At 39.1% G+C, this 12,231-nt stretch overlaps 1 protein-coding gene across 1 annotated transcript in view; it reads right to left on the reverse strand.

Annotated features, from left to right (window-relative positions):
- The window catches only part of LOC139726742 (putative E3 ubiquitin-protein ligase UNKL), a 30,565-nt gene extending 18,781 nt beyond the window's left edge, over nucleotides 1-11,784 (reverse strand). The window contains exons 1-4 of the mRNA XM_071637739.1: nucleotides 11,674-11,784; nucleotides 11,360-11,569; nucleotides 1,627-1,991; nucleotides 1,225-1,360 (exon numbers count right to left, since the gene is read on the reverse strand). Of these exons, the coding sequence (XP_071493840.1) occupies nucleotides 1,225-1,360; nucleotides 1,627-1,991; nucleotides 11,360-11,569; nucleotides 11,674-11,774 (812 nt within the window). The 5' untranslated portion in view covers nucleotides 11,775-11,784. The remainder of the gene's footprint in view (nucleotides 1-1,224; nucleotides 1,361-1,626; nucleotides 1,992-11,359; nucleotides 11,570-11,673) is intronic.
- Between the last annotated feature and the right edge of the window lie 447 nt (nucleotides 11,785-12,231).

Raw genomic sequence — 12,231 nt, forward strand, 5'->3', positions numbered from 1 at the left:
TTAATATGACATTTGACTGATATTGGAGATGTTTGCGAATCGGATCTACTACCTTTAATATTATTAAATCTAAAATGATTATTTGAAAGTTCGGAAATGCTGGAAATATCCTACCACAAGGAGGCAAAATATAAATGGTTCACATTTACAATTCATTTTGTTTTAAAAATTTTCTTATTTATTTTCGTTTTTGACAAACGAAGTGAATGTTTCATCTTCCAAACAGCATCCAATGGGATGGAAAACTCCAACTGAAAGGTGGACACCGTGACCATACTCGCTAAAGAAAACGCGTAATAGGGGTCGTTTTTTCTCATGGATTAGATGGAAAGTGTGATGTACGAGCGTATATAATCAAAGGGTATCAAAAAGGCCGAAATTTGGGAAAATGGTATATTGTTCAATCATGATGAAGTACTTCTTTAGGGTGCAGGAAACATTTAAGGAATACTTGTTTTTAAGGCCCAAAAAAATCATATGATCATTACTCGTTTAGGGGCCATTTTGAAAGTCCATGTATGAGCATGGTGTCCACCTTTTAATTGTCGCTACCCCTCCCGGGACAGTATCAAAGGACCGTTTTGTTGATTAACGCAATCCCCCCTTCCTTTAAAAATCCTGGCTTCAGGCCTGCTAACGCGGGTATACAATAGAAAAAATAAAAGTTAAAACAACACCAGGAAAATCACTATTCTCAATTTTGCGGCGCGCTACGCGCGCAGAGTCTCGAACACAGTTAAACTTTGCAACTTCCTGGCAAAATGAGTTTTTACTATTTCCTAGATGAAATACCGTAACGCGATTGCATGCAACAGACAAAAATACAAATTTCCTCGAGACTTTAAAACGTCATTAAAACAGTTAAAATTCACAACGCGCTTCGCGCGCAAATTCTTATACAACTTTTGTAGTTCGGTCGTCCAAAGAATATATATATATATATATATATATATATATATATATATATATATATATACATAATTGTGTGTGTGTGTGTGTGTGTGTGTGTGTGTGTCATCATTGGTATTGGTACCGAAGGTCCATTTTTTTAGTGACCGCACCCCCCCTTGAAAAATCCTGGCTACGGGCCTGTGAAAACAACACAAAAGTATTCAGCAACAACACGGAAGGTCACTGTACTGGACAGGAAATAACAGAAGATCTCAAGTTGCATCATATTTTTATCACATTTACCACTTGAGTGATGTCACCAAGAGGTCTCACCTGTACTTGAATTTACGTGGATTCCTCCTCCTGTCTCTGGCATTATGAAATCTAGGGCATGCGTAACCTTGGCGACATAATCGAGGAGGTTTGTTGCAAGGTTCTGTCTTGTAGTTTGCCAACACAAAGTTTGTATCTGTTACAGGAAATATAGTGAAAAAGAAGAAGAAAAATTACTGAAAGAAACTATTTGTATGCATTGTTTTGAAGAAAATTTGCAAATGGGCCATACCTGTGCTCAATAAACATGCTGCAAACATATTACACATACTAGCTTTATTTTAGCTTTATGGCAACATACCAGTATACATAACTTGTCAGTGAAACTGGGTTCAAGGACAATGCATTTTACCCTTCAGCAAATATGAAAATAATAGCATTAGATATAAACTCATGTTTTACCTTGCCATCTTGGATCATCAACATACATGGTCTTGTCCTTGTCCGCCACCAGAGAAGTCTGGCCCACTGTTGGTGCTTGAGTAGTCAGTGGATTCGCTGTCAGAGACGCAATGAGAGCATCGCTGGACGAGGGGCAGTCTGTTGGTAGCATAGGCGGCCCCTGCAGGGGCTTGGTCTGCGCCATCTCTCTGATGTCGTACACTGGCTGTCGCAGGTCGTGTGGGCCATGAGCGAATGCACAGTGAGGGCCATTTTTGACACAGTGGCCCCGAGCATCTGTCTCGTGGACACAGGTGCCTGTTTTGTAGTAGCGTAAGTGGTACCTCCTTTCTGTGTCTCCGGTGTTGCGGTGTAAATATGGGCAGCTGAAAATGTAATTGGTGTGATGGATTTTTCATTGAAAACAACAATCAAGTCATGATCATCCTTTCCTGTTTACACAGAAAACCAAAAGCAAACCAAAATAACTTTTTATGCTCACTCTAGGTAGATAAGATGATGCCGTATTACAGTCTAGAATTTATGATGACTGGCTAAGTTTGAGCTGTCTCACTCCTACATCAAAATGTAACATCACTTTGATAACAAAGCTGGTTGCCTGTCTGCCTCTGTTTGACTTAGGGACTTATGGACGTTCCTCAGTTAAAGTGAAATCCATGTCATTTTCTTCAAACTTTCCATACCGTATCTTTGACCCATCCGAAGCTCAAATATGTAAATAGAACCATAGGTTCATGTGGTTGTTTTTCTTCAACGAGACTTTGAAGAATATGACTAATCTGCCGTCCTGTACCAAAATAATAGCGTTACAGGATCGAGACCATGATTGGCAACAAAATCTGCAATAACAAACTTAAATCCCCATAATTCTTTATAAATCCAGGTTATTTTCTCCAAATTTGCCAGAATTGCAGAAAAAGGTACCCAAAACGAGGAAAAGTTAGGGTTTACACTCTCATTCTTGAGCAAGCAGCGCCCTCACACAACAGAAAACACCAAAATCTCTCAAATCCTTCTCATCGACGTTTTCTGTTAGGGGTGAGCTAAAGGACAAGGTTCATAAAACTTATGCTGTACATTCAAAACCCATGTCATTTTCACGAAACTTGACCAAATTGTAGAAGAAGGCTTACTAATTCCAGAAAAACAATAAAAAGTGGAGGTTCATGTGCTCGTTTTTGTGCTAGCAGCACCCCCATGCAACATATATCATCGTAAGTCCCCAAAATCTGGTCAGGAACCTATGCAGGGATGCCCTGACAAGGTGGGTTCATAAAACTTAAATGCTGTACAAGTACATTCAAAACCCAGGTCATTTTCATGAAACTTGACCAAATTGTAGAAAAAGGCTTACTAATTCCAGAAAAACAATAAAAAGTGGGGGTTCATGTGCTTGTTTTTGTGCTAGCAGCCCCCCATATGATAGAAATTATCCCAGGACCCCAAAATCTGGTTATAAACCTATCGTGGGTGCCCTGATTAGGTGGGGTGCATGAATGTCATGCCCCCCCCCCCCCCCCGAAAACAAAAAAATTTCCTTGATTCTCCTTTTGTTACACCAGATTTGGCAATCAAAAATTAATATCTGAATGGTGAAAGTGATAAATACTTATTTGATAATACTTCCATGACCTTGTATTTTGTAACCAAAAATATATAAAAAAAAAATATTTTGTATTAGTAATGACAAGTTTAGATCTAATTTAGATTTTAACAGAGATACACAGATTGTTTCAGTTGTTAGACCTAAAGATGAAATGCATGTTATATGTTTGTTTTGTTGTTGTTGTTGTTGTTGTTGTTGTTGCTTATAACACCTAGTCTAGTCGACTAGTAGTCCCCGACTAGGGCCTATAGGCCCTAGGTACCTTAGCACTCGACTTTACTATTTTGATGAACAGATAATGAACTGCATGTCACAAAACAGATCTATGGATTGAAAATGGAAACAGCTCTGTTCCATTTTCAAGCTTCCCGATTCTGTCAATCAGTGTTGTGCTATACCATGACCATGTATAGATGTGGCTCGGACCGCTGAACTTCGCGTAGTACGTACAGATTGTAACGCGTACAGTCGGCACGCGAGCCGAGCGAGGCCGCCCAGCGCGGCCGCGGTGGGGAGCTGTCGGGTATCCGTACGTTCCACACTCTCGCTCGATCTACTAGCAGCAGCTGCCCAGCTCAGCTAGCTCAGCTCATCACTCGTGCGTGCGCTTCTACGCTCTTTGTTACGTCACTGAAACCTGCGCAGCTAGGATGCGCACAAACTCAACTGAGGAACGTCCTTAAAGTGAAAAAAGAATGGGGAAAAAATACAGAAAAGATTGTTTAATGCAAGGTGTATTTTGGGCAGTACCGATATGTTCTTTGACAAGAACCAAACCCATAAACTACCCCATACAATTGTACATATACATGTACACAGTATTCACATAGCATCATTGGTACAGTACAAAAGACTTCACCACCAAAGTTTGATTACATTGCATGCCATGATGACGAAGATGTACAATTGTACATGTTTTCATAAGGATTTTTCTGTAACAAACAGCAATCTACCTAGCTTAATGTACACTGGCCATATCAAAGTACAAAGTGAATACTGAACCTACTTTAACAGATACATGTATATAAGAAACTGAGAAGTTCTGATACAAGTACAGTATCATGCATGATGTCTACAACAACCAAGGATACAGTGTGATATCACAGAAAAGTACTCAAAAAGAGCACATCATATAATGGCTTACAAACTGCACAAGCTGTAACATACATATGTACAAGTAGTTCTGATAAAAATCTTCAAAATACAATTTATATTTCTTTGTAGCTTTGTACGAACATTACTTGGCAGCTCTGCGTTACCATACAGATTTAAAGTAACTGCTTTGATTTTCATATTTCATTTGAAGCTATTTTTTTCAGCTAAATTGTTCAGCTAATTGTAAATGAAATATAGATAAAGAGACTGGATCACTCATCTGTCAAACAGCAAGGAAGTTTGATATCTATTTGGCACAGTATACATTTGTACTATTGCTGTACACTGTTTACATCATCGAAGTATTACTAGTTTGTGTTACACTGCAAACGAGAATGGTTACAGCATGCTTTCCTTTCTGTTTATCACAAATTCTGATGTGTGAGTAGAATACAGATAATTGCATACTTTGTGCAATCTCTGCTACAGTAAGGCCTTAAAAACTGATATAGCCAGAGATCACAGTTCCCAAGTAAATTTGCAAGGTTTTTTTTTTTACATTTTTTTTTAATTTTCAAAATATATATCAAATACATGTATTCCAAATGCATTTCACAGAAATTATGAGAGGTATGGAAAAGTCACTTTTCTTCCAAAGCATTGCTACCTACATTGTAAGAAAGCATAGTGTTAGGTGAATCAACAGGAGGAAATACGGACTACCAAAGGTATCTCGCTTGTTCCTCTGAAACCGAGAGAGGAATAATCCTGTGTGTACACAAGGATATGATGTTGCATTCAGGGAAAAGAGCAAGTTATTATTACAGTGTATCTCTTTGAATATATACATTCATGTGTAAGTCAAACATGACGACAGATATACATTGTACATCCTGTAGATGCTGGCACAAGGCAATTTTTTTAGCGAGAAATGTTATCAGACCAGATAGTATTCATTTCCTTGAATTTTGTAGGGGTATTTTGTAAGATCTTACATAACAAATAAAATTTTTATTTTTGTTACGACCAAAATCACTCTGAGAATGATCGCACAAAAGAAACAATCAACTGATGTTCAGGCGGTTTATTAACAGTGATATTGTGGGTACAGACTGGTAATCGGCGTCACATCAATACAACAATGATCAATAGAAACAGTTATAAATCGATAGTGGAATCACTTACACGTATTAAATAATCCTTTGAAAGTGTCCAAATACGATGTTCTATGCACAGACGAATGATCCGTGACGCAACGATGAATGATTCCTCCGACGTAACTCCAGAGGCGCAGGTTACGATAGTCCACGGTATAGATCCGGGGTAAAATCCACGAAATATGTCCACGGCGAAACTTGCAGAATCCAAACGTTGTGACGACCACGTCCAGTTGATGCGTTGAATGATGATTCACTTTATATTGTCCAGCTAGGAATTCAGCCCGTCACAGCTTTGCTGTAGCAATGTCCATTGACATAAAAACATGGAGTTTATCTCCAATGAAGAAATTCTCCGCAGGCAAAATGTCTCCCAGGTCTTATCTCCACAAACATAACAGGTCAGCAGGTAACACAGGACTGACTATAACAAGTCGCTTCAGAGCCAGAAGTGACGTAACTCTCAGAGCAGAGGTGTTGGGTACTCTGCCTACTGCAGAATTTCTCTGGCTTATATACTATCCATTCACCCCCTTCTAGCACATTCTATAACTCTCTCCAACCTACTAGCCAGTCCAAGTTCCAGGAAACCTGGATGACTCACTGCCTAACTATGTACAAAACATCATTACCAAGAATAACTACCAATCACATTGGGCTACAGGGACAGTGCCTCACTCAGCCAAACATGTAAGCACTTCCCAGAACTTTCTGGAAAGGGTGAAATCATTCTAGATTGAGTGAGCTATAATGTATTTCCTGCTACATGCATGTACTGCATAGCCACATTATATACCACCTAGAAAATTCTCCACTGATCTGGTCAGCCTGTGTACTATTTCTATACCATGTAGAATGTTCTCCATGAATCTGGTCAACCTGTGTACATACACATTAAAACAGCCATGCATACAGTACATCATACATATGTACATAACTACTAGTGTGTACATTTGTGACAATTTTACAAGACACTTCCATATATGTATACTGTATATTGGTTATTATGCTATCACTCAGCAAATTATATCTTATACACTGTAAATCAAACCTGCCTCTCTGAACACAGGAAAATTCATTTCTAGGAAATAAGCTATTCATATGGATTTTTTAAATACTCTTGGAATTGTGCACAAATTCCACACTTCTTGCATTTCACATGTCAAGACAAATACTTGAAATTGGGCAGAAAGCAACAGACTTTTGAGAAAGTTTTAAGTATCCCCGTGTTTCAATCGCTTTCAGTTTCTGTGTAACTGAATCTGCTAAAATGGTCTTTCGATTACTCGCATATATTGAAAGCTTTATACCATTGTAGGCACCAAACACAACACAAAAAGTTGAACCAACACTGAAGAGTAAACATACATGTACATTGTACATTGTATGCTTCAACTTCATTTCCTCTGCATTTGTCATGCATCTTCATTAACTTTAGCAATTTATGTTGAATAAGGATGCTTACAGTGAAACAGATGTTAAGATACAGTGTACACTGTGACTATGAATTCTATTCTAAACCATATTTGTACAACATCACGTGTTTGTTATATTCAGTCGGCACAATAAGCCAGTTCGTAATTACCTCAAGTGCACATTGGTACAAATGACCTTTCTATTTTCCTAGACCCCGTTTACAGTGCGAGGCTCGGCCGCGGCTGAGCCCACCTTCATTTCAGTGTAAACGCGCAAAAGGCCAAATGCGAGGCCAAAATTGGCCTCGCATTTGGCCATGCTCTAGAGGTGGTCTTTTCTCAGTGTAGACGCAAACTGGGCTAAATGTGCGGCCAATTTTAGTCTGGCTTCCAAACCCTCTGCCTGTATTATTTCGCTATTCAGGATATTAACCCCCTCAACGTCGAAAACTAGTATAGTTTATAAGGTGGTTGTGTCCTGCAAAGGATTTTTTCCTTCGGCAAAGGCCTTTGCCCAAACGGCGACTTTGTCGCCACGGAATTCAGTTGGCAAAGGGTCTGAGAAACCAGACAATACCAAATTACGTTTGTTTACAAGCAGAGCGCCACTACGACAAAAAATTGAAAGGTTTGAATCAAAAGCGCGGCCGAGCCCGGCAGTGTAAACGGACAAAATTGCGGGACTCGGCCTCGCAATCGAGGCTGGGCTCGGCCGCAGCTCGGCCGCGGCTCGGCCGCAGCTCGGCCCAGCCCCGCACTGTAAACGGGTCTAAGTTGGTTAGGCACTACACTCATATTCAAAGCAACATAATGCGTACCGGTAAGTTTGCCCGGCGTAACAATTTATGGAATTCATGTTAAACAAAACATGATCTTGCAAAACGAGACCAGGTAACCAGAATGGTCCGTCAAACAACCCTCGGTGGAAGCATCTATTTCTTTGTTTTGTATATTGAATGCATTAAAACATGTTTATATTCGTATTGCCAAATACCAGGTTTGCAGTCAGGTGGATGTAATGGCAAGTATCATGTACAAGGATGCATGAATAATCATTACACGTGTATATGAGTCTGACAGATGCTTATCTCCGTGAATTTAAAAACCATTAATGCGTTTTGGTACCAATGACCTTTTTCTGCTCATGCGCAAAGTAATGTACGAACTGGCTTATTAAAGCCACGTCTGGAATGAGAGCTAGTAGAAAATATACCATTAACATCTTAATGTAGCCATAAAGTACCACAAAAGTCATGAGTAACAAAAGCCTACACAGCAGTAAAACTCACTTTCAATCTAAGTCTACATTTATGTATAATTTTACAAACTATGAGGATATACCCTGTACTTGCCCTTAAAATGTATCATACACTAGTACAATTGCCTGTCTAACAAAAGAAAGGAAAAACAAAGTAGGCTTATTGTGTGAATACAGACTCTAATACATGTACATTGTGTATTATATCTTCTAAATTTCTTCTCTATGGTCACAACTGAGAATACTCACATTTTTACCTTCAGAACTAAAATCAGTAACAGCACTGATCAAGATTTTCAGAATTTTTTATTGGCCCTGACCTGAGATAAATTTATAATCCATCCCAAAATTCTAGTAAGAGCATTCTATTCTCATCAGGACAGCATGGGTTGTACAATATGTACTAAATACATGTACAATGTGCATGTACTTGTGCATGTGTGCTACCAAATCATCTGTTGGAAGAAAAAAGCAATGAGATCTCACAGAATAAGAATGTCTGCTAGCCTAGCAATCAATTCTGACAATTAGCTGTACATGGCTGAATTTCTCCTACATGCTGAACTTATCATACATCACCATTCATTATCCAATATAATATATTTTTTCCATGACATTCACTGTTACTTTGTAAAGAATAAAAAAATATAACTACCTCCTGTACAGTCATAATTTACGTGTATATAAGATTGCAGTTACAGCATTTAATATTCATTTGTAACATTAAAGACTGGATGAAAACTTAGTGGAGGTTAATTTTCTGAGGAACATCTGGATGTATACTTTACTAACAATCAGTCTCTTCACCACAAAATGTGTGCTTTTTAAGCTTGCAAATGGTAAAGAATTTGTCCCACTTAATTTGAAAAAAAAAAATCAACAGAAGAAATACCGTAATAAGGAAGTTAACATGGTCTGGGTAACAATTCTGAGGTGGGTTTAGATGCAGTCAAGCATTGTAGAGATAGGGCATTAAAACATTGTACAAACACAAATTTTGAATTTAAGATACTGAAATTTGGGCAAGACATACGTGTACATCTAGTAGTTCAGACTATGAAACTTCTTTTCTTTTCCTTTTTTAAAAGAAATGACACTTCTTTCTCTTCAGACAAACCATTCTATTTGGGGATTTTCTTGTTTATAGTAACATTTGTAACTGTCACCTCTGCAATATTGTGATGGATAAAACATCTTTATCATGAATTCAATGAAGGCTTTACATGCTTTCAAATCTTGGTTTGATTTCCTACAAAAGCATTATCAATTATTGCACTCTTCATAACAAAATTATATGGCATGGAAACAGAATTTCTGAGTGTTGGAGCAGAACAGTGAAATATCAAATGCAATGCAAAATATCAATTTACTACTAGACTCTATCCTTTCACTTCTCTCAAAGGAAAATAAAAAAAATGTTACGAAAAACAAATGTCAAGTATAAGGGCAGTTGAGGTGACACTATAAGAGCTGCTTGTAATATTAAAGTGGTTCATTTTGATGGTCAAAATACAAGACAGAAACACACTTGTGCATCATAATACTAAATACACTTTTTCACTGGTAGTGGTAGGGCCTATTGATAAAACTTAAAAGTGTGGCATATTGCACCCTCTGTTCAACATAAAATATAACTTTAAAAAGTGTAACAGGTACAATTGTATTTAATTTGTAATGTAGGTGTAGATGTTGTAAACTTTATACTATTATTATTACAATTGCTATTTTTTTTCTCTAATTCACAGATTGCAGGGAAGGAAGGCAGTAAGCATCATACAGTCAAACCTGTCTATAGCGGCCACCCAAGGGAAACGAAAAAAGTGGCCATTATAGACAGGTGGCCGCTATAGACAGGTAATCCAACCTTATGTGCATTGCCTAATCTATACATGTACGTATCATCGTTGGATACATCAATAAGTATTTAATGTACATAATGTACATATGCGTATAAGTGTACACATGTGTATTTCATGCATTGAACAATGCCGGTGTTTATGAAATTGTTGCACAGCAGCATGTGTACAGTCGTGAAGAAAGCTTAACACTAGTGATTTATTATGACTGAGTAAGTGATGAATGCAGCAATGGCGATCACTAAACGTTGCCCATGAATGTCTGCCACGTCCACAAATCAGAAAAACACGCTGAAATACGGGCTCTGTGGCCACTATAGACAGGTTAAAATCTACCGCGAGAAACAAAAATTGTGGCCGCTGACTGCGTTAGACAGGTGGCCGCTATACACAGGGTCTTTAACAGGGCTTTTCTCTCGGGGGATTTTTGAGTGGCCGCTATAGACAGGTGGCTGCTATAGACAGGTGGCCTCTAAGGCAGGTTTGACTGTACATAGTTTTGGTTTTTGCTATAAATACCAAGGTATCTAGTATTTGGTTTTACATGCCACTTGTACATTCCATTTGCCACACAACTAACCTGGCACTGCCACTGGTATCCACATATTCTGTTCACTATCCCACCCAGGCCATCCATGAAAACTGAAAATGCGGTGAAATGATGAATGGACACAGCAGCCAAATTTGGCCCAAAATCATCATCATGACCAGTATAATACAGTCTCTGTCCTGATGACCTGAACTGTGTACAATCTGTAACCTACTAGTAGCTCGCTAACATGCCTCTGAAAATTGTCAGACAGCACAGCAAAAGCACAATGAAAACCAGCATGGGCATGTCTACAGCCACAGCACAGGTTTGATTAGTCAACATACTCTTCCAATCTTACGGCAATACAAACACAGGCTGGCCGGAGTCCGTACAGTATAGGGTTTGCGGACTTCGCCGTGCATGCATTGGCTACTCAGATCAGCGGATCGCTCGAAAACAAAAACGAGGCACGCACAAACATGCGATAGCGCGCCCAAATACAAATCACACAACAATTTCTGTCTCGCCGTCACGTAAGCACTGTCCCCAATACTCGCACTATATTCACTAAATCACCCTTAACAGACGACTTCTGAAGTTATTAAGCAAGTTTAACTCATACCATATGACATCTGAAACCGATTGCCATTAAAAGATCATATTGCTAACCATCGTCATCATCACAAGCTCTAAGCAAGAATCCGTCAAATATTGTCAACAAGTTGGCCCGACTTGCGCGGCCATAACAAACATGGCGTCAAGATTTCTCAACGCCTGTCAGACATAAATCGTGTAAACATCAGAGAATACGTACTCGTCTCTGTCTTCGCAAAGGCCTGATGTTTCATCATACTTGGAACAATATATATCCGGACTATAATTAAACGTTCCATCACGTTTTCGAATGGGTCGTCGACGTCGTTGATTGAGAAAATGCCAATGAAAACAGGTAAACGGTCGATGATGCGGACACTTGTGTTGCAAGAAATCCTGGCATTGTTGTGTGCGAAACTCCTTCAAGTATCTGTAATGAAAGGCAGAATAAAAACATGAGCACGACGTTAACAGCTAAGCCGAGTAATTCATTATGTATGCAAAAACTAGACAAAGGTTGACATCATTACTTACGTGTAGTGAAATGGTTTCTCTGGCTGAGCAGATATCACTTGATTAGCCGAGGTCTTTTGCTGTTCGGACGGCATTTTGCTTTCTTCAGCGATACTGTGCATCTTCTCGTGCGTAGTCCACTACTACACGAACGTAGTACGTACGTGCACGCAAGCCCGCGCTAAGCAGTCCTTGCGAAGCCAATCAGCTTTGCTCTGACGTCACTGATCGGAGCTGAATGAAGTCACATGACCAGGACTTCCCCTCTGACGTCACGTATTTTGGCAAAACAGCTGAGCGGAACACACGTGCAGTTGTTTACCTAAACAAGCCTCGTACATTGCACTACATCCATTAATCTCAATATTTTTTTTTTCTTCTGTAACATGCCCCTGGGATCTTTGCAAAATAGTCATCATTATTAGTGATCGCTCAATGATAAGAACACGAAGTATGTAGAAGTGATATTTTGGCTAAAGTGCAAGTCCAAACTTCGTGCCTCCAGAGTTTCAAATAACGGCAGCTAGGGGCAATCGATATGTTGTCATGAGCATTAGCTCACCCCAGCAACTTCCCAGG

This window comes from Diadema antillarum, unplaced genomic scaffold (genome assembly GCF_040938485.1).
Source record: "Diadema antillarum isolate AM-2024a unplaced genomic scaffold, OU_Dant_1.0 scf00000017, whole genome shotgun sequence".
NCBI classification, from domain to species: Eukaryota; Metazoa; Echinodermata; class Echinoidea; order Diadematoida; family Diadematidae; genus Diadema; species Diadema antillarum.